This window comes from Manis javanica, chromosome 11, assembly GCF_040802235.1.
Source record: "Manis javanica isolate MJ-LG chromosome 11, MJ_LKY, whole genome shotgun sequence".
In the NCBI taxonomy this organism is placed as follows: domain Eukaryota; kingdom Metazoa; phylum Chordata; class Mammalia; order Pholidota; family Manidae; genus Manis; species Manis javanica.
The window spans coordinates 3679639-3704260 of NC_133166.1; the positions used below are offsets into that span (position 1 = coordinate 3679639).

The following is a 24622-nucleotide window of genomic DNA, read 5'->3' on the forward strand; positions in this document are numbered from 1 at the left end:
CAAAGAATTATTAGTGAGTACTATGAAAACCTATATGCTAACAAGCTTGGAAACCTAGGAGAAATTGACAACTTCCTAGAAAAATACAACCTTCCAAGACTGACCCAGAAAGAAACAGAAAATCTAAACAGACCAATTACCAGCAATGAAATTGAAGCGGTAATCAAAAAATTACCAAAGAACAAAACCCCCAGGCCAGATGGATTCACCTCAGAATTTTATCAGACATACAGGGAAGACATAATACCTGTTCTCCTTAAAGTTTTGCAAAAAATAGAAGAGGGGATACTCCCAAACTCATTCTATGAAGCTGACATCACCCTAATACCAAAACTAGGCAAAGACCCCACCAAAAAAGAAAACTACAGACCAATATCCCTGATGAACATAGATGCAAAAATACTCAACAAAATATTAGCAAACCTAGTTCAAAAATACATCAAAAGGATCATACGCCATGACCAAGTGGGATTCATCCCAGGGATGCAAGGATGATAGAATATTCGAAAGTCCATCAACATCATCCACCACATCAACAAAAAGAAAGACAAAAATCACATGATCATCTCCATAGATGCTGAAAAAGCATTCAACAAAATTCAACATCCATTCATGATAAAAACTGTCACAAAATGGGCATAGAGGGCAAGTACCTCAACATAATAAAGGCAATCTGTGATAAACCCACAGCCAACATTATACTGAACAGTGAGAAGCTGAAAGCTTTTCCTCTGAGATCAGGAACTAGACAGGGACGCCCACTCTCCCCACTGTTATTTAACATAGTACTGGAGGTCCTAGCCACGGCAATCAGACAAAACAAAGAAATACAAAGAATCCAGATTGGTAAAGAAGAGGTTAAACTGTCACTATTTGCAGATGACATGATACTATACATAAAAAATCCTAAAGATTCCACCCCAAAACTACTAGAACTGATATCAGAATACAGCAAAGTTGCAGGATACAAAATCAACACACAGAAATCTGTGGCTTTCCTATACACTAACGATGAACCAACAGAAAGAGAAATCAGGAAAACAACTCCATTCATAATTGCATCAAAAAAAATAAAATACCTAGGAATAAACCTAACCAAAGAAGTGAAAGACTTATTCTCTGAAAAGTACAAGTCACTCTTAAGAGAAATTAAAGGGGACACTAACAGATGGAAACTCATCCCATGCTCGTGGCTAGGAAGAATTAATATCATCAAAATCGCCATCCTGCCCAAAGCAATATACAGATTTGATGCAATCCCTCTCAAATTACCAGCAACATTCTTCAATGAACTGGAACAAATAATTCAAAAATTCATATGGAAACACCAAAGACCCCGAATAGCCAAAGCAATCCTGAGAAAGAAGAATAAAGTGGCGGGGATCTCACTCCCCAACTTCAAGCCCTACTACAAAGCCATAGTAATCAAGACAATTTGGTACTGGCACAAGAACAGAGCCACAGACCAATGGAACAGATTAGAGAATCCAGACATTAACCCAAACATATATGGTCAATTAATATATGATAAAAGAGCCATGGACATACAATGGCGGAATGACAGTCTCTTCAACAGATGGTGCTGGCAAAACTGGACAGCTACATGTAGGAGAATGAAAATGGACCATTGCCTAACCCCATATAGAAAAGTAAACTCGAAATGGATCAAAGACCTGAATGTAAGTCATGAAACCATAAAACTCTTGAAAAAAAACATAGGCAAAAACATCTTAGACATAAACATGAGTGACCTCTTCTTGAACATATCTCCCCGGGCAACGAAAACAACAGCAAAAATGAACAAGTGGGACTATATTAAGCTGAAAAGCTTCTGTACAGCAAAAGACACCATCAATAGAACAAAAAGAAACCCTACAGTATGGGAGAATATATTTGAAAATGACAGATCTGATAAAGGCTTGACGTCCAGAATATATAAAGAGCTCACACACCTCAACAAACAAAAAACAAATAACCCAATTAAAAAATGGGCAGAGGAACTGAACAGACAGTTCTCCAAAAAAGAAATACAGATGGCCAACAGACACATGATGCTCCACATCGCTAATTATCAGAGAAATGCAAATTAAAACTACAATGAGGTATCACCTCACACCAGTGAGGATGGCTGCCATCCAAAAGACAAACAACAACAAATGTTGGCGAGGCTGTGGAGAAAGGGGAACCCTCCTACACTGCTGGTGGGAATGTAAATTAGTTCAGCCATTGTGGAAAGCAGTATGGAGGTACATCAAAATGCTCAAAACAGACTTACCATTTGACCCAGGAATTATTCCACTCCTAGGAATTTACCCTCAGAATGTAGCAATCAAGTTTGAGAAAGACAGATGCACCCCTATGTTTATCGCTGCACTATTTACAATAGCCAAGAATTGGAAGCAACCTAAGTGTCCATCAGAAGATGAATGGATAAAGAAGATGTGGTACATATACACAATGGAATATTATTCAGCCATAAGAAGAAAACAAATCCTACCATTTGCAACAACATGGATGGAACTAGAGGATGATCATGATGGTAATGATTATGCTCAGTGAAATAAGCCGAGATGAGAAAGAGAAATACCAAATGATTTCACTCATCTGTGGAATATAAGAACAAAGGAAAAACTGAAGGAGAAAAAAAAAAACAAAGAATCAGGGATTCCTTATGTGCCAGAGAGTATTCTAAGCTCTTTGCTCATGACAGGCAAGTTAATTTTTCTAATTTTTATGTGAAGTAATTACTATGATTATTATATATATTTTTCAAATGAGATAGTATCTGAGCTTCCCAAATCACTGGAAGCTGCAACAAAGAAATAATAAAGGAAGCAAGATACAAGCACAAAGCTTAAAGAACAAAAGAGCTAAAAGATGAAATACATATACACATGTAGAAAACTTACACTGTATGAGTAAATCATTCGACAAAGATGTGTTCTTCATTAGTAAATTATACGAATTCAATTTTGAAAAGATTTAAAGTTTCCATAATAGGTACTGAAAATACGATTATCAAGAGGTCTTCATTAAACTATGAAGGTTGTAGCAGCAAACTAAATGTGTGCATTTTAGGAATTCATATTCACATCCATTTAGACATTACAGATTGGAGAAAGTCAAAGAAGCTTTAAATTTTCAAATATGCTCAATCTAATTGTATCCTTGTAAACAGAAAAGGCACAAAGGTAAATGAGTCAAAAGGAATCATCCATAATTGCATACCCCCCCAGCTATTCTCTCCATTCAAACAGTCCAGCCTACCAGTTCACCCCTGCACCAGACTTCTCTTTGGACCACAAGTCCTGCTAAGAGAATATTCTCTAGGAAAATAATTTGGAGTTCACCAGTTCTTTAAGGGCTCCTTTCACATTCTTGTTCCTCAGGCCATAGATCAGGGGGTTCAGCATGGGAATCACAACAGTGTAGAACACAGAGGCCACTTTGTCAGTATCCATATTGTTGCCATAACTGGGCCTGCAATAGATGAAAAGGACTGTCCCATGGAAGACAGCGATGGCTGTGAGTGGGAGGCACAGGTGGAGAAGGCTTTGCACCTTCCCTGGGCAGAGCGCATCCTCAGGATGGTGATGAGAATAAACAAGTAGGAGGTGAGGATGATCATGATGGTAACAATTTCATTCCCAGTAGCCAAAATGTATAGCAGCAGCTCATTCATAGTGACATCAGAGCAAGCAAGAGACAACAGAGGGGTTAGATCACAAAAAAAGTGGTTAACGGCATTGAATCGATAGGATGAGATTGGAAGAGCTAAGCACAAGTGAATCAGAGAACACACAGTCCCACACAGGTAACAACCAAACACCAGCACCACACAGAGATGCCGGGACATGGTGACCACATACAGCAGTGGGTTACAAATGGCCTCAAAGCGGTCATAGGCCATCACAGCCAGCAGGAAGACCTCAGTTACCACACACGTGCAAAACAAGTAGACTGCACAGTGCATCCCAGCACAGAAATGGTTTTGTCTTCATTTAACACACTAGTGAGCATCTTTGGTAGGATGACTGCAGAGTAGCAGAAGTCCACAAAGGACAAGTGGCTGAGGAAAAAGTACATGGGGTGTGAAGTCGAGAGCTGACCTGAATCAGTGCAATCATGCCCAGGTTGCCCAAACCTGTGAGTCCGTAGATGAGAAGAAACACCAGGAAGAGGAGGACGCTCAGCTCAGGGGCGTCTGCTCACCCGAGGAGAATGACCTCTGTCACTGGTGCAGTTTTCCTGGCCCATGACCCCAGTTTGTTCGTAGTTATTTGCCCTTATGTGATCCAAAATTCATTTTTTACTCTCTCCTGAAAGTTTTGAAAAGAAGCAGGATAGTTAGTTTTTTCAGTGAAGAAACAATACATTACTCTGTGAAGTTTAGGAAGAGTTCAGACATTGCACATCCAGAAGCAAAGAGCTCTCGTTGCATCCTTAGGTCACACTAAAGCGGTCAATATGCAGAAGCAGGTGTATATAATTTAAACTAGATCTATATAATTTAGAGCTTGGAATTGAATCATTAGCTTGATATCAAATATTATTAAATTAACTATATTGTTTTATAAAATCATATCCATTTTTCCTGGCAGATTCTTGACTCAGTAGTGGATATATTGGGATAACACAAAATTATTTTTTAAATACATAGTACCCTTCTCTGTTTCCACTGGAAGGATGAGCAGCATGCTCATTTAGGAGTGTAATAAAAACAAAAAATCACAACATAAAATGGCCAGATGGCTTCACAACTGAATTCTATGAAACATTTAAAGATGAGCCAGTACCCATCCTTCTCATAATATTTGAAAATGTAAAAGCATAGGAAATACTTCCAAAACTCATTGTATTAGGAAAATATCACTCTTATATCAAAACCAGACAAGGACAATTTGGGAAAAGGAAAATTATAGACCAATATCCATGATGAATGTAGATGCAAATAGTCTTAACAAAATAGTAGCAACCCTAATTCAAAAATGCATCCAAGGATCATCAATCACAACCAAGTGGCAGTTATTCCAGGGATACAAGAAATGTATAATATTCATAAATCAATCAATGTGATACACCACATAAACAAAGAAAGGATGAAAACCATATAATCATGTCAATACATGTGAAAAATCATTAGATCAAATTCAACATCCATTCATGATTAAAACTCCAAATTAAATTAGTATCAAAGGAACATACCTCAACATGATAAAGGCCACAGATGACAAACCCACAGCTAACCTCATACTCAAGAGGAAAAGCTGAAAGCTTTTCTTCTAAGAACAGGAACAAAACATGTATGTCCACTCTCACCACTTTTATTTAACATACTACTGGAAATGGTAGCCATAGAAATCAGACAAGACAAAAGGTATCCAGATTGGTAAGAAAGAAGTAAAAATGTCACTATTTTCAGATGATATGATACTATCGATAGAAAACCTTAAGGACTCCAATAGAAAACAATAACTAATAAATGGATTCAGCTAAGTGACAGGATACAAAATTAATACACAGAAATTGATGGATTGTGTTCTATATTCTAACAACACCCCAGACGAAAGAGAAATCAGGAAAACAATTCCATTTACATTGGCATCCAAAAAAATAACATACCCAGAAATAAACCTAACCAGGGATGTGAAAGAACTATACTCTGAAAACAATAATTCACTCATGAGAGAAACTAAGGAAGACACAAATAAATGCAAATCTATCCCATGTTCATGGACAGGAAGAATTAATATTGTCAAAATTGCCATACTGCCCAAAACAACTGGAAGATTCAATGCAATCCCTATCAAAATACCAACAGTATTTTTCACTGAACTGCAACTGAAATAACCACACAAGAAAAAAAATGCCCAAAGCAATCCTGAAAAACAAAGCTGGGGTATTATGCACCTGCCTTCCAGCTATACTACTACACTACAATAATCTACACAGCATGGTAATGGCACAAGAACAGACCTATAGATAGTGGAACTGAATAAAGAGCCCAGATATAAACCCATGTATATATGGTCAATTAAAACAAGACTAAGGAGCCATGAATAGACAGTGCAGAAAAGACAGTTACTTCAATAACTGGTGTTGGGAAAACTGGACAGCTACAGGCAAGAGAATGAAACTGGATTACCATCTAACTCCACACACAAAGTAAACTCAAAGGGGATAAGAGAACTAAATAAAAGATGTGAGACCATTAATTTCTTAAAAGAAAACATACTCAAAAATATTTGAATATAAGCATAAGCAATTTTTGCCTGGACACATCTCCTCAGGTAATGGGAACAAAATGAATAATGACAAGTGGGACTGCATCAAACTAAAAAGCTTCTGTACAGAAAAGACACCATCAGCAAAGAAAAAGGCAAGCTACACTACAGGACAATATATTCATAACCAATTTATCCAATACAGAACTAACATCCAAAATATATAAAGAACTCATGCAGCTCAACACCAACATAACAAACAACCCAATTAGAAAATGGACAGACGAACTGAACAGACTTTTCCCAAAGAAGAAACAGAGATCTCCAACAGGCACATGAAAGGATGCTTGCCATCTCTAATTATCAGGGAAACGCAAATCAAAACCACCTCACGCCAGTTAAAATGGCCACTATGCAAAAGACAAGAAATAACAAGTGCTGTTGAGGATGTGGAGAAAAGCGAACCCTCCTACACCACAGGTGGAAATGCAAATTGGTGCAGCCACTGTGGAAAGCAGTAAAGAGGTTCCTCAAAAACTAAAAATAGACATACCATACAACCCAGTAACTGCACTTTGGGAATTTACCCAAAGAAAATTTCTGATTGGAAAATATATATGCATCTTATTCACACACATGAGTGCACACAATGAGTAAGTTTGCTAAATCCATTTAATCCTATTTTAAACCATTGACTAAAACTTGAATGCACATTAGATGTCCTAATGCAACAGTTTTCTAGTGAATCACAAACATTTTGGGGCAGGCCCAAGTTCTTTTCCAGCCACCAGTCTGGGATTAGTAAAAGGAAGTGATGATTTGTTCTGGTTCCCTAGTTCTTTGCTATTGAGGGTACTGTACCTTTATTATGAGTTACAAATTGGTGCCTTGAGTTTAAAAACTATGTTTATGTACCTTTGCTTTTAAATAGAAAATGGAGACAATCATCCTATCAAATGAGTTGCTGATATTTTTCTGCACAAATGTCTTATCTTGAAACACTGTTACAGCTCATTATAAACATGTACTTCATGAAAATTCTGTGCACATGAAAAATAGATATATGAAACCCTATGTTATTCCACATTATTTGCAGTAGTCAAAGTATGGAAGGAATCAAAATGTCCATCAATAGATGAATGTATAAAGCATATGTGGTACAAATAAACAAAGGGATATTATTCAGCCATTAAAAAGTCACTTGAGAAACATAGATAGACCTACAGAGTATTGTTTTCCATGAATAAGCTTTGCAGAGATATACAAATACCATAAGATTTCACTTACATGTAGAATCTAAAAACAAAATGAACAAAAGAGCCTAAGACTCACAGACACTGAGAAGTGACTGGCGGTTACTACGGGGGAGGGGTTGGGGTGGCTAGGTGCGGAGTGTAAGAGGCATAAAAGAGCACAAAAGTATCAATCATAGTATAAGTTGCTCCTGGGGATGGAAGTGAAGCAAGGAAAATATAGCCAGTGATTCTGTAACATCTTACTATGTTGACAGATAGCAAGTGCACTAGTTGGGGTGAGGATATAATAATGCTGGCAACTGTTGAACCACTGTGTTGTGTACTTGAAACCAGTATAATATTGTATGTCAACTATACTTAAATATAAATAAATAAATAAATAAATAAATAAATAAATAAATAAATAAAAATTCATCATCAAAAATAACACTGAGTGTTAACTCAAAAGTGTTCATTTTTATCAATATGTTTCAGAAGGATAAAATAGCTTTAATACTCTATTAGATTTTTCTATAATATTACCATAGTGATTTTGTTAATCATGATTCAATATTGGCCATTGTTTAGAGAATTGAAACACAGATTCACACTTCCTGTAACTATGATCTGAAGCCTTATAATAACCTATTTTCAAGTGAATTTACTGCCTGGAAATATTTGAAGAGCCAATTAAAGGTGTGCATGTGAAATTGTCACTAAATTTGCCTACAGCCCACTGAAGCATTACTTATGATACTAAAACTTACAAAAGATCATGTCAAACAAGACGGAAATGCTCTAAACTGTGGTACATATATATTATGGAAAACTATGCACTATTAAAATATTTTTGAAGAACATTTAATGATCTGAAAAATGGCTATGATAAAATAGTAAGTTAAAAAATAGTAAGCCAGAGAGCACATGTATATATTACAGTTGGCACCGTAACAACCCCAGGTTTGAACTGTGTGGGTTCACCTATGGGAGGATTTTTTTTAATCAACATGGTGCATGACTGTAAATGTATTTTCTCTCCCTTATAACTAGCTTAACATTTCCTTTTCTCTAGATTAATATATTTAATAAGACAGTAATGAATATAATATACAATGTATGTGTTGATAGACTGTTTTTCTTACAGGTAAGGCTTTTGGACAACAAGAGGCCAATAGTAGATAAATTTGGGAGGAATCAAAGATTATAAGCAGGTTTTCACCTGCACAGGGGTGCTACCCCCAACTCCAGACTTCTTCAAGAACCCACTATACGTATGTGTACAAAATTTACATTTAATTTCCATGAAATAGAAATACTTTATTCTCATTAGTTAAAAAAAAATTAGTGTAGGAATTTACCTTAATTCTCACAAAACACAAGTGTTATAGGGGGAGTGGGGAAGGAGGTGTGTCATTTTTTTAATGTGAGACAGATACAATCAGGGCCTTTGACTTATAGGAAATGCCAACAACGAGAACACCTTAGTTTTCCTCCCCTCCTGACCCTTGGGAGTACATGATGTACAGGGACCAGTTGATTGTTCCTGGAGGAAGGAGAATACAGCCTAAACCCAAACCATCCAGGCATTTTCCCAAACTTCAATAGATATCAAAGAGGTAAAGCACATGTGCATTAAGAATCCCAGTTTGAAAACAAATGGTTCTTCTGAAAACGTGGTTTTCATTCTTCAAAGGTGGAAAAGAGTGAGTTGTATGTTCCTGACTTCAAAGTAGTGCATAATTTTGAAAACCTTTCCTGTTTTCAAGTTTAAAGATGAAAAGTCAGGCTGCTAATGATTCATAGAACAGAAGTTCTAGACCAGGAGTGATTTGGATTCCCAGGGAGCATCTGACAATGTCTGCAGACATTTTTGGTCGTGCACAGGGAGAGGAACCGCTGACATCAGGTGGGCAGAGCCCAGGGGCGCTGATAAACACTCCACCAGGCACATGGCAGCCCCCTCCCCACACACCCCAGCCACATGTGCAAACACCAGAGGATGATCTGGTCTAGAATGTCAGCAGTCCTAAGGTGGGGAAACCTGCTGTGGAGACACACTTCACAGTGTTCAGCACAAGCCCAAGTAGTCCCTGTCCTTTCTGCCTCTCTCTGCATCAGATGACGGTCAGGGACCCTCCATGTGCGGATGTTCCTGAAGAGCTTGGATAGAACAATGCAGGACGGGTCTCCCTGCCTGTCCCCCCAATTACAGCCGAGAGCATTTCCCCCTCCACCTACAGTCCCAGGAGGTAAGACCATCACTGAGAAGACAAGGAGCTGGGCTTAAGGGGCAGGAAGGGGGCCTTTGCTGCCCTGCTGCCGCTCTGGGGAGCCCCAGGTGAGGGCCTGGCACAGCTGGGGTGCGGGCCCCAGACACCACGGCCACCGGGGGTCTTTATGCCTGAAGGTTGGATTCCCATCATCTTCATGTAAAGCCTCCTTCACCGAGTGCCGTAGGTGGGGCTGGGGGAGGGCGGGGGGAGAGGGAGGGGAGGGCAGTTAGCATTCCTCCCGATTTCTTCCCACTCTCTTCCCTCTGACATTAACACCTGCCACAAGGTCCTCAGCTCAGCGGATTAAATTGCTTCCATTTCCCATTTCCCACTGAGATTGTTTCTCAATACACAGAGAGAAAGTGCTTTCATAAACACTCAAAATATGTGCAATACTACTGCCCTCCTTTACAATTCCTCTTCTCTTACTCATTACCCTTATGATCAAGAACAGAAAAGCTTCCAACCCCAGAAAATATCATTTATGTCCATTTCCCCAAAACCAGAGTGCAGTCCAACTAACCTGTGGGATAGACATTGCTTCCCCGGTCTCTGAAGACGCTGTGATGGAAAATGTCAGACGCTTTCTGTTTTATGTGCGTGTATCCCTGGGGTCCGTGTTTATTAAGCTTCCCAAAACAATCAGTCACCTCGGTGGGACATGAACAAGATACCAAGAACACACATTACCTTGGGACTCAATTAGTGACTTTTACAGTACATTAGAATACATCAGTACTAAGGCTCAATTAAGTGATAAATGTGAGGTCGTGTGTAAAGCCAGAGTCGGCACTTTTTAACATCTGTGGAAGGTCTGTCATCAGCAGAAACAGGCTGTAAACCTGGCACCCAGTGCGGCTCTCAACCCTGTGCTGGTTCACAGATCACTCCTCCTGCTGGACCTCCGTCCCCACCGTGGGAACGCGGGCCTCACCCTAGATGGTCGTTAGGGTCCTTCACGGTTGCGTCTGTCTGCCTGTGTACATTCCGCCGCTGTGTAAATATCTGAACTGTTGGAGATAATTAAAAACCAGCAGTTACACCAAATAGTGGCTTATTCATCATCCAAAAGACCTGCATTGTCTCCTGACGGGACCTGAGCGGCGGTGACAGTGGCAGATGGAGAGTGTGGGCCCCAGAGGACCGAGGACTTGTACGCACAGCACTTGGCCTGGCCTCCCGTCCGCATGCAGACTTTCACTGACACATTACATGGAAGGTTATACACCTTATTAGTGTTCAGGCAAAGAAAAATTAAAACCTCAATGCAGGACCATCACTCATCTAAAGAATGGCCAAAATGGAGATGATTCACAGTATTCATATCAAGTATAGCAGTGAAGCAAACCTGAAGGAAGAAAACAGCAGCAGACTCAGAGACTCCAAGACGGGACTAGGGGTTACCAAAGAAGACGGGTGTGGGAGGGCAAATGGGGAGGGAGGGAGAAGGGGATTAAGGGGTATTATGTTTAGTACACATGGTGTGGGGGATAAACGGGAAAGACAGTGTAGCACGAGAAGGCAAAGAGTGAATCTGTGGCGTCTTGCTGCACTGATGGACAGTGACTGCACTGGGGTATCAGTGGGGACTTGATACAATGGGTAAATGTAGTCACCACATTGTTTTTTTTCATGTGAAACTTTCATAAGAGTGTCTATCAATAATACCTTAATCAAAAATAAATAAATAAAACCAATGCAGACACATGTTTTCATCATAAGCACATTCCTTTTGTCACTATTTATTCATTCATCTCAAGAAATAATGACTGGCTTTCTTGGCCAGGGATCCTGGGGTATTTCTATATGATCCCTGCCATCAAATATTTATTTTCAAGAAACGTTAAGAAGAGTACATTTCATGGGCCAGGTCCTTGCAGTTTTATTATTATCCTTAAGTTCAATGATAACTCTGAGGCGGACAGCTTATCCCCAGTTTATATTTCAGAGACCTGAGGTTAAACAACCTTAAGCAAATTCTTCAAAGTCACTTATTAGGATCTGAACCTGGACCCAGTTTTTTAATCTCAAGTCACGAGTTCTTCCTACATTACTAAAGCAACAAGCACCTAAATACATGCATTTAAATAAGTGACTCCAATAAACATATAGACAATAACAAATATGAAATGAAATCTTAGTGAGAAGAAATCACATGGTAGGAACATAGGAAACGTGAATTATGATGTGATTTTCAAAAAGGTGGATGTACTAAGCTCTAAAATGGGTCTTAATATATATCAGGCTCTAATCCTTGGAATCTATAAGTGCCAACTTTTTAGAAACAGGTCACGAGAAGGTGTGATTAGATTAAAGTCTTGAGATGAGGAAATTATTCTGGATTATCAGGACGGCTTTACTGAAAGACAGAGGAGGCTATTTCACATATACACATGCCCTCCCCACACAAGAAGATGTAGGAAAGATGGAGAGATGTTTGAGACGCTAGTCTTGAAGACTAAAGTCATATGACCACAATCAAGGAATGCCTGCAGTCACCAGAAATGGGAAGAAATGAGGAAGGATTGATTGACCTCTAGAAACACCTCAGGAAGTGTGCTCCTGCTGAAACCTTAATTTTGGTCAAGTGATACTGATGTCAAATCTCAGAAGTCTACTATGTAAGACAATGATTTAAGACACCAATTTATAGTACTTTTTAACAGACAACATGGGAAAATAATAAATTTAAAATGGAGTAGATTTAGAAAACACAGTGAATGCTTAAAAAACAGCAGGCAGAGCAAAAGAGTTAAAAAAAACTTAGAAACTGCAGAAGTTATGATATCACATACATTACCTACTTTTCTAATCAAGAATTAAGGAGAATAAAAACAAAAGGTAAAAGTGAAAAGAACAATAGCAACACATCAGATAATTTAATAATCAGCTATAATATACAATGTATAATGCTAAGAGCTAAAGATCCATCATTCAGTTTTCATGGAAATTTTATTAGAAAACTAGAATAATATTACCTCCAATTTGCAGAAGAGGTTTTAAAAGTCCTAAATTCATAACCTCAATAGAAAATGTAATAAAAAGAAACCCAAAATGACTAAGAAACAATAAATAGATTTAAACATGCAGGAAATTCACTTCAAATTTTCATGAAAAACATAGAATATAAACAAATGTACAGTTACTCCATGTAAAGAGTAGGAAATCAATTTAATATGAGTGGCTGCATACTGAGAGAACGATAAAAAGACATGGCATTTTATGTGCACTTTGTTAGAAATCTGTTGATGTATCCACACTGAGAATCAAGTCTAACAGTTCCACACCCAAAACCAATTCAAAGCAACTTAAGGTTGGAGAAGAGCAGCAAAGGAAACAGATGCACTTGAAGTGTCAGTGACAGGGGTAACATATGACTTAATAAGACAGGCAAGTGGAAAATAACAAAGCATGCATAGCCCCCGAGCTCATAAAATCCTTCCACAATGAACTTTATATTCCCATCCACTCAAATCAAACCTCTAATTGAGGGTCTTTGAGTCTAGTTAAGAAAGTAGTTTTTCAAAAGGTGATTTTGATCTCAACACTTTCTTGAGGGCTTCTTTCACATCCTTGTTCCTCAGGCTGTAGATCAGGGGGTTCAGCATGGGAATCACGATCGTGTAGAACACAGTGGTCACTTTGTCAGTGTCCATACTGTTGCCAGAACTGGGCCGGCAATACATGAAAAGGATTGTTCCATGGAAGACAGCAATGGCTGTGAAGTGGGAGGCACAGGTGGAGAAGGCTTTGCGCCTTCCCTGGGCAGAGTGCATCCTCAGGATGGTGATGAGAATAAACAAGTAGGACGTGAAGATGATCATGATGGTGACGATCTCATTGCTAGTGGCCACAATGTATATGACCAGTTCATTCAGAGAGACATCAGAGCAAGCAAGAGACAAGAGGGGGAGTAGATCGCAAAAGAAGTGGTTAATCACATTTGATCGATAGGATGGGATGTGAAGAGCTAAGCACAAGTGAATCAGAGAACACACCATCCCACACAGGTAACAACCAAACACCAGCCCCACACAGAGATGCCGGGACATGGTGACCATGTACAGCAGTGGGTTACAGATGGCCACAAAGCGGTCATAGGCCATCACAGCCAGCAGGAAGACCTCAGTCACAGCATAGGTACAAAATAAATAAAATTGCACCATACATTCCAGAAAGGAGATGGCTTTATCCTTATTGAAGATATTGGACAACATCTTTGGAACGATGATTGTGGAGTAGCAAAAATCCACAAAGGACAAATGGCTGAGGAAAAAGTACATGGGAGTGTGAAGTCCAGAGCTGACCTGAATCAGTGCAATCATGCCCAGGTTGCCCAAAACTGTGACTCCGTAGATCAGAAGGAACAGCACAAAAAGAAAGGCTCTCAGCTCGGGGGCGTCTGTTAGTCCAAGAAGAAGGAACTCTGCCCCAGAAGAGCAGTTCTCCGTGCCCATTCCTGCCACAGGTCAGGCTCGGAAAACAAATGATATGTTCTGTGCCTCTTCTAAAAACAGAAAAATGAAGATAAAAAAAGATGAATATGGGCTTCAGAAAATATAAAATTGCCATCAGTGTATTTATGCGATATAACAATAGTTGTTAAAAATGAAATATAACACCATTGTCAAAAAAATGTCTCAGTGGATCCTGTGGATCAAAACTGACTTCAGCATTGGAAGAAACCTTAAATGACTCCAAAGTTTCTCTCTCATAACTCACTGAGATAATCAACTAAGTTTTGTGGATCCATGTATTTTTTAAAGGGTTTCAAAAATACACTTCAGAGAAAATGGAAATAAACCTCTGTTCTCTGAAAAGACTTAATAATATCTGTACACCAGGATACAACTATTGTGATTCTACAAAATAAATACTCTTTTATTTCAGTTGAGTCAATCAGGAACAAAAATTTGAGGTGAAGTTCTCTGCAATTCCACTCTTGGAGGGTGTGACAGAACTTTTTGAAGTTTGTGACTCATGTAAACCCTTTAATTTTGGAGGTATGACAAATAAGAAATTAAATATACCCTGAAAATGAGTATTTTACATATCAAACGAACATAGTGACTTCATCGTTTATAATAATAATGATCTATGTTAATAAAGGCTCAGAAAATAAAAGTGTACAAATTTTTCTGGAAAGCAATTAACAGCATATACCCAAATTCTTCACCCTGACAATAATGAAAACTATATGACATTCCTTGTGAGATAATTTATTCTTAATAAGCTGTTATAAGAAATATTTACTTACACTGATAAAATTCTGAAAACTATGGCAGCACTGTTAATAATATTAACAAAAAGGAAAATATATTTGTCAAAAATGGAGCAATTGTTAAAAAATGCTGCATAACGTATGAAATAAAAAATTATCATGCTATTTGATGTTATGTTTTGGAGATGGTAAAAAATATTTTTTAAAAGGATATCAAATAATATACTGGGTGCATACATGTATTTGTAAATGATTATATACATGCAGAGGTATGAATACATATGATAAATACATCATATTTCATCGCTTTGATTTTGCTATAAGTGAAAGTTTAACCCTTTTACCCACATTAGCAAAGAGGCAAGTGAAAATTTTCACAAGACCTTTCAAGTAGTTGGAGAAACTGGTTTGTATTTTATATGGGATCCACCACTGAGACTTTTTTCTTAGAGAAAAGGCATATGAGCGTTGAGGAATTAGATTCTCTACCCTCCCATCCAGACATCAGGGCTGCATATCCATGATTCACACACATACATGCAGTGAGAATTGAGAGAAGAGATTCTGGACTAGAAAGGGAACCTGCTATTTTTCCACATCTCAGTCTAGTTCTAGCAAAGTGGGAACAGCACACCAAGTGAAGTGACGGTTTTCCTTACCTGACCAGAAAACACAAATAAACACATGAGTGATTGGCCTATTTCAGATTTAAAATGGGAAAATCAACTTGGAAAAATGTTCTCCCCGGTATTCTAGACTAACAGTCAGGAAATAGTGTATGGTAAATCCAAAACGAATCCAAAAGAATTCACTTCATTTACTGAGAAAGAGAGTTCACATGTCCTGACTCTCTATGACCAGCTGGATGGTTCACACGTTCAACCCTCAGAATTGCTGTGACAATTAGGGACCTGTCCATGGCCATAAATTCTATGTTCTTTGGCAAAAGTTGGTCTGAGAAAAGGTGGTAAGAGAAGAGAGAGAGAGAGAGAGAGAGAGAATGAGAAGGCCTATCTATACTTGTGTGAAGTATAGATCAATTGAAAGTATCAATGTTAGTTGTTACAGAAGAAATTGTTCTAGTTTCACCATCCACAGTCCTTGAATACTAACACATAAAAGCATTGTAAACAGTAAGTGCACAGGATATGGGTTCTGTTAAAACATTCTCTAAATTGAAAGAGAGAAGGGTAGGTATATCTGTAAAATAATTGTTTGCTGGATAAACAGATTTATTTCCATCTTCAAACAACCAGACCCTGCTACTAGCTAACAAACCTGAGTGACAGACATTTCCTACCAGGAGCTGAAGATGTTAAGATGTGCAGAGTTTAATGTTAGGGACTTATACTGAAATTTAAACTCTTGGGAAATGGGCCCCTTAAGTTCAGAACAATAATTAATCTCTATGGTATAGTAAAATCTATAAAAAATAAACAATGTCTACCTGTGATTCAACACAAATAATAATTAATCTCTATGCAATATCATCTGGAAATTTATTGTTTAAATTATGCCAATTTCAGAAACAATTAATTTAAAGCCAAAGCCACCCTCTCCAGATTTTATGATCCTTTGTTATATCACATCCTGTTGTTATATAAGTGGGTCATAGTTCATATTGGCATAATGAAATAACACAAATACTTCTTATGACATCTCCCTTTCTTATGATATTACCAAGCACCCTAAATTCCTATAGGGCACAGTGACTAAAGCCACTTCAGAATTCCTTTAAATACCAGAAATGCAGCGAAATTGCTGGTCCAAAAACTAACAAATACTTCACATTAAATGGGTCTTGCTATGTCTCAGAAAATTGTGCAAGTACTAACTCACTTTATCTTTATAGTAACCAGACAAGAGAACAACTCAGTTTTTAGGCTAATCTTACAAAGGAGATGATGCAGATACAGACAGTTGCAACGTCAACAAAGAAAAATAAATTGCACATGAAGGCCTAGGAGGTTCACTGGTGTTTCCACCCATTCCTATGGGTGGAGAAAAGGGCAAAGCCAGAGAGACTTCTGAGGTTGTGTTTTTCCTGAGGCGTGTCCTAGGCCAGAAACCAGCCGATGGGACCATGTCAGTGATCTGTGTTCTAGGTGTGTCCTTCTCATTTACATCGTCCATCTAGGCCACAGTATTTGTTTCTGGGTAACACTGGCTGTACACAAAAACTTCTTAAAGTGAATATGGTCAAAAAGTAATTTCAAGTAACTAAAATTTTTTACCCTGAACTACCAGATAATATGTTCCAAAATGCCAGAGATTGCACCCTGGACTGAAAAACATGTAGTTCTTCATCTCTATGTCACATTTCACAATTAAGAAATGAAAAGTTCTCACCAACCTATATACATTTTAATTAACCCTATGAGTAGAAATCTGTGGGCCAAACAGAGGGACAAATATGAGCATTGTTGTACTTAAGGCCATTTTAAATTTTGTAACTTCTCAATCAAGGTAACGTAAACTCATAGCATGTCTACATACCTTTCTCCATTTCATACATATTCCTTTGAGATTGTATCTTCTTTTGTGGAATGTCCATTCAAATATTTTCCCCATTTTAAAATTGCTGTTGTCTCCCTATACATCAGTGATAAGCATTCTTTATATATTATTGACACAAATCCATCCATGGGATTGGTACTTTTTGTTAAGTTCTGTGACCCATTTTGTGTTAAAGGGTGTATATGGTCTACGGTAAAGGTTGAAATTCTTTACTTTTGCATAGGAATATACAATTATTGAGAAGATTTTCATTCCCCAGTGAATTTTACTTGGCAGGTTGTCAAAAATCAATCAACTATAAATACGTTGATTTGGGGACCCTCAATTCTATTACACTGATATATGTGCCTATCTTACACCAGTACCAGTTATAATGTTTTCTAATTTTCACTTTTTAAATATTGCTTTTTGGTTAAGTTCTTTTCCTAATAGTGAAGTCTTTATGTTTTCATGACTTGTTTTCTTAGTTTTACTTTCAGATTTTGTTGCTACTATATAGACATAAAGTAATTTTTGTATATTGATTCTTGTCTTGGGATTGTGACAAATTCAATTTTTAGTTCTATTAGTTGTAGGAGGGTGAGTGTTTGTGTGTGAATTTATGTTTGGCTTGCTTAGGATTTTCTTCTTAAAGATCATGTATATGGTGAACAAAATCTATATTACTTCAAGTCTGGGTGACTGACTGGTAGACTGACTGCTTTATTAATCTATCTATGAATGTTTCCCAATCTTTTCATCTTTCAATCTCTGGGTCTTGCATTTTTATCCACTCCATTACTCTTTGTCTTTTGATTGTTGCATTCAGCCCATTTACATTTGGGGTGATTATTGAAAGATATATACTTATTGCCATTGCAGGCTTTAGATTCGTGGTTACCAAAGGTTGAAGGGTAGCTTCTTTACTATCTAATTGTCTAACTTGACTCGCTTATTAAACTATTATAAACACAGTCTGATGATTCTTTATTTCTTTCCCTTCTTATTCCTCCTCCTCCATTCTTAAAATGTTGGGTGTTTTATTCTGTGCTCTTTTATTTTTCCTTTAACTGCTTTTGTGGGTAGTTGATTTTATTTTTTGCCTTTAGTTAATATTTGGTTGGTCTGATTTCATTGCTGTGGTTTTATTTTCTCTGGTGACATCTGTTTAGCCTTAGGAGTGCTCCCATCTAGAGCAGTCCCTCTAAAATACACTGTAGAGGTGGTTTGTGGGAGGCAAATTCCCTCAATGTTTTCTTGTCTGGGAATTGTTTAATCCCTCCTTCATATTTAAATGATAATCCTGCTGGATACAGTATTCTTGGTTCAAGGCCCTTCTGTTTCATTACATTAACTATATCATGCCATTCTCTTCTGGCCTGTAAGGTGTCTGTTGAGAAGTCTGATGATAGCCTCATGGGTTTTCCTTTGTAGATGACCTTTTTTCTCTCTCTGGCTGCCTTTAATACTCTGTCTTTGTCTTTGATCTTTGCCATTTTAATTATTACATGTCTTGGTGTTGTCCTCCTTGGGTCCCTTGTGTAGGGAGATCTGTTGGCTTCTATGGTCTGAGAGATTATTTCCTTCCCCAGCTTGGGGAAGCTTTCAGCAATTATTTCTTCAAAGACACTTTCTATCCCTTTCTCTCTCTCTTCTTCTTCTTCCTCCAGTACCCCTAAAAAGCGAATATTGTTCCATTTGGATTGGTAACACAGTTCTCTTAATATTCTTTCATTCCTGGAGATCCTCTTGTCTATCTCTGCCTCAGCTTCTCAGTATTCCTGTTCTCTGATTTCTATTCTATTTTCCTGTTCTCTGATTTCTATTCTATTAACGGCCTCTTGCACTTCATCCAGGCAGCCCTTAAGTCCCACGAGAGATTGTTTTATTTCTGTATTCTCCCTTCCAACTTGATCCTTTAGCTCTTGCATATTTCTCTGCAGGTACATCAGCATGGTTATGACCTTAAATCTATCTCCCCATGCCCCCTCTCAGGGGTTGTCTGGGTGATTTGGAACTTGACCAAATTCTTTTGCCTTATCCTGGTGATAGAGGTAGTCATAGTCAGATAGCGCGTGCATCAGCTAGGAGAACAAAGTCCCTTCCTGTTTGCTGCCTGTCTCCGCTGCCTGTGCCAGTTACCTGCACACCAGGAACAGCCTTCGGGCCCCCAGAGCCCTGTGGGGGGAGGCAAGCATGCCACATGTGCTCCCCTGCATGAACGGTGCCCCTTTGCACCCTATCCCAGCTTCCTCTGCCTGCACCAGTGGCCCTGGGACTGGCCCAGGCGAATATGCACCAGGAGGAGGCTCTGAGTTGCTGCTGTAGGTGCAGCTGCTCCTGGGCTGCTCGACCGGGGCCACCCGGGAAGGGGAATGAATGGCAGACTGCTTCAGAGCTGCATTGCCTCCCAGGGGGTTAGGGCTCTTGGAGTTTCTTGGGATTCCCAGCTGCTGTGCTGAGTGTCCCAGGACACTTCCGTCTAGCTGTGAGGCCCCTGTCCCTTTAAGACTTCCAAAAAGCACTCGCTTTTCTTTTGTCCCAGGGGAGCCAGATGCAGGGACCTACTCACAGGTTTAACTTTTCCGTTTCCCTGATATCCAGCGCACCACACAATGTGTGACTGTGCTCCTGGTGTGGATGGCTATGGCTGGGTATTTAGCAGTCCTGCACTTCCACTCCCTCCCCACTCCGACTCCTCTCCTCCCACCGGTGTGCTGGGGTGGGGGTAGCACTCGGGTCCTGCCCAGCCGCAGCTTGTATCTTACCTCCTTCTTGAGGTGCTAAGTTCTCGCAGAAGTAGATGTAGCCTGGCTGTTGTACTGTATCCTCTGGTCTCTCTTTTAGGAATAATTGTATTTGTTGTATTTTCAAAAATATGTATGTTTTTGAGAGGAGATTTCTGCTGCCCTACTCACACTGCCATCATCCCAGAATATGTTAACCATCCTTTTTTTATATGAGCAAATTAATTATGCAAAAATCTGTATTATTCTAGAATAAAAATATTAACTCATGGATAATTTTACTAATTGAAAAAAGGAAAAATAAAATTCATCCTAATGAATACTATTAAGAGGTGCACTTCTAGAAGATTATAGTTCATTTTTTAAAATGTTACAAAAATCTGTTATATATTTGTTACTGAATCAACTTACAGTAATGAGAGTTGTCTAAACAATTAAGTACAGACAAAACGTTTTAGAGCTTTACTAACATAGAACATAAAAGGACACATCACATACATTTTTATACCAAATCATATTTTATGACTTTCATGATTAATAGAGATACAATTCTTGAGGGTAAGTGGAATTAGTGTGATTTCAAGAACAAAAGATGATATTAAAAAATAATACAAAATACATAAAATAATATAAAATTGAATGATCCATGTATTTAAAATTAACCATGGTGAGCATAAGATAGCTATCTAATGCACTAAAAATGATATGTTTTTCTTTTGCATTTTAAACTTCTGAAGTTAGTTGAAGAATTTTAAAATGAATGCATATAAGAAACACATGAATTTAACAAATTGAATCACACTAATGTAATTCATATTCTATATAGTAGTTATAAAAATTACCAAAGAAAATTTGAAGTCTAAAATTACAGAATGAAAAAATATCGAATCCTACAATAGAAAGTATAGTGCTGTGTGGTTGAAGTCTCAGTTTATTGTCCTCATTTTTGTCTCTCATTAATTTTGAAACATTTGTCAGAGCACTTAAACAGTACATATTTCTATGTCTAAGTAAAAATTAAGGTTTCTATCCTTAATTTCACACAAATGTAGTCATCCTTTAGCAGGATGGGTGGAAAACCTAAAGGCTTACTTATTGAAAGGGATTGTTTATCAATAATTCCAATCAAGAGCAATACAACATCTCCGCTACTTTTGCACAATTATTTCATATAAGATTACAGTAAGTGACAATGTGCAAAGGAAGACAGTTCACTTGTGAATGTATAAAATATTCCTGGTTATCATTACATATCTAAACTATTGGTAAAAGTTCATTTCAGTTCATCATTTGAAGCTTAAAATCCCATACACATTGCAAATTATCTCACGAACAAACTAAGGTTGTCACCCAGTTGTCATTCTGCCTTCACAAAAACAGCGAGAATTCCTTCTCTTGATATGTCTCTGAACTAACATGGAGTTTTACCCAAAGCGTACATTACAAAACAAAGATACATAAGGAATTCAAGCAAAAGTGATGACAGAAGAATGATGTCTATATTACAAAATTTTGAAAAATGAGAAACCTCTCTCTGTCTCTCTTAAACACACGAAAAATAATACTACTGTTAGAAAGAAATTAATCCTCACCACGTACACAATACTCTAGGTTTCAGTAATTCTCTGCTTAGATTATAAATAAAACTGACAAATTAAAGAAATAATCACCTCACTAAAGGTGGCAGTTCGGAAAAGAAGCCACTCCTAAGAAAGGGTCAGAGCAAGAAAGAGAACAGTGAGAAGTCAGACAACTGAGTGGTTGTATTGAGCCCCAACAAGATAATTGGAAAGCAGAGCATGTGAGTATCAAGGTACATGCTACACCACATGCATTAGATACAACTATTAGCATGGCACAGAGCTCCTGGGACACAGTATCTGTGTAGAACAGAGGGTTATAAATGGCTGCAAAGCTGCAGAAGACAGCATGACAAAATGAATGAAATCAGTAACTACAAAGGTGCAAAAAACAGAGCTGTACATACACCCTGAAAATGAAATGTGTCTGCCTTCCACAGGTAGATTACATTGCCAGTCATAAGTGTCAGTATTTTATCCACAATGGAGAGTTAGTATGAAGACGAAAGTAAAAAAAAAAAAAAAATGACACGTGATTTAAGTCAATAATGACACTACACATAATAATGGATATTCACTGATTGCAAGTGTATGTGTCTGGATACACATAGATATGATGTATACTTATGACATGACAGATAATGTATATACAAGAACACTATAAGAAAGAGTAGAGAGAAAGTGAGAAAGAAAGAATCAGGGATTCTATATGTGCCTGAGATTATTTTAGGCCTTTGCATATGACATGTAATTTAATTTTCCTAACTTTTATGTGATGTAATTACTATGATTATTACACCCATTTTTCATATGAGATAGTATCTGAACTTCCAGAAACACTGGAAGGGGAAAGAAAGAAATAATAAAGGAATCGAGGAATAAGCCAAAGGATAAAAACAGAAGAGCAAAATGATAAACAAAATATAAACATACAAATATAGGAAACTTACATTGTATGAGTAAATCATTTGACAAATATGTGCTCTTCATTATTAAATTACAGGAATTCAATTTTGAAAGGATTCAGTTTCCATTCCAGGTACTGAAATTATGATTCTCGTGAAGTCTTCATTAAAGTATGAATGTTTTAGCAGCAAAATAAATGTGTACCTTAAGAGTCCATACTCACATCCATTTAGACATTATAGATTGGAGAAAATCTGAGAAGGCTTGAAATTTTCAAAAATGCTCAACCTTATTGTATCCTTGTCAACTGAAAAGGCACAAATGTAAATGAGTCAAAAGGAATCACCCATAATTGCATAAACCCTGGCTATTCTCTCCATTCCAACAGTCCAGCCTACCGAACACCCCTGCACCAGACTTCTCCTTGGGACCGCAAGTCTTACTAAGAGAATATTCTCTTGGAAAATAATTTGGAGTTCACCAGTTTTTTAAGGGTTCCTTTCACATTCTTGTTTCTGAGGCTGTATAAAAGGGGGTTCAGCATGGGAATCACAAAAGTGTAGAATACAGTAGTAGCTTTGTCAGTATTCATACCATTGCCAGCACTCGACTGGCAATACATGAAAAGGATTGTACCATGGAAGACAGCAATGGCTGTGAAGTGAGAGGCACAGGTGGAGAAGGCTTTGCAACTTCCTTGGGCAGAGCGCATCCTCAGGATGGTGATTAGAATTAACAAGTAAGAGGTAAAGATGATCACAATGGTAATGACCTCTTTGCAAGTAACCACAATGTATAGCTGCAGTTCATTCATAGTGAAATCAGAGCAAGCACGGGACAAGAGAGGGGGTAGGTCAGAAAAGAAGTGGTTAACCACATTGGATCGATAGGATGAGATCGGAAGAGCTAAGCACAAGTGAATCAGAGAACACACAGTCCCACACAGGTAACAACCAAACACCAGCTCCACACAGAGATGCTGGGACATGGTGACCATGCAGAGCAGTGGGTTACAGATGGCCTCAAAACGGTCATAGGCCATCACAGCCAGCAGGAAGACCTCAGTTACCACACACGTGCAAAACAAGTAGACTGCACAGTGCATCCCAGCACAGAAATGGTTTGTCTTCATTTAACACACTAGTGAGCATCTTTGGTAGGATGACTGTAGAGTAGCAGAAGTCCACAAAGGACAAGTGGCTGAGGAAAAAGTACATGGGGGTGTGAAGTGGAGAGCTGACCTGAATCAGTGCAATCATGCCCAGGTTGCCCAAAACTGTGAGTCCGTAGATGAGAAGAAACACCAGGAAGAGGAGGACGCTCAGCTCAGGGGCGTCTGCTCACCCGAGGAGAATGACCTCTGTCACTGGTGCAGTGTCCCTGGCCCATGACCCCACTTTATTTGTAGTTATTTGCCCTTATGTGACCCAAAATTCAATTTCGACTGTCAACCTATAAAAGTTTTGAAAAGAAGCAGGATAGTTAGTTTTTTCAGGGAAGAAACAGAACATTACTTTGTGAAGTTTAGGAGGAGTTCAGACATTGCACATCCAGATGCACAGAGCTCTCAATAGCATCCTTAGGTCACACTAAAGCATTCAATATGTAGAAGCCAGTATGATTCCTTAAACTATACCTATATAATTTAGAGCTTGGAATTGAACCAATAGTTAGACATCAAATATTATTTAATTCACTATATAATTTTATGAAATCATACCCATTTTTCATGGAAGATTCTTTAATCAGGAGTGGATATATTGGAATAACATGAAACTATTTTTTAAGTATATAGTACCCTTCTCTGTCTCCACTGAAATGATGAGCAGTATGCTCATCTGTAATAAAAACAAAAACTCACAACAAAGAATGGCCAATTAACTTCACAGCTGAATTCTATTCAACATTTAAAGATGAGCCGGTACCCATCCTTCTTATAA

General features: G+C 38.1%; 1 protein-coding gene and 3 pseudogenes across 1 annotated transcript; all 4 read right to left on the reverse strand.

Moving 5' to 3' along the window:
- LOC108390761 (olfactory receptor 5L1-like) overlaps positions 1-24622 on the reverse strand; it is a 110588-nt pseudogene that overhangs the window by 3385 nt on the left and 82581 nt on the right.
- LOC140844164 (olfactory receptor 5L1-like) lies at positions 3327-4257 on the reverse strand (annotated as a pseudogene).
- On the reverse strand, positions 13239-14189 carry LOC118971098 (olfactory receptor 5L1-like). Its single transcript, XM_037011074.2, has one exon. The coding sequence runs from the start codon at positions 14187-14189 to the stop codon at positions 13239-13241; it is 951 nt and encodes a 316-aa protein (XP_036866969.2).
- Positions 23125-24071, reverse strand: LOC108385888 (olfactory receptor 5L1-like; annotated as a pseudogene).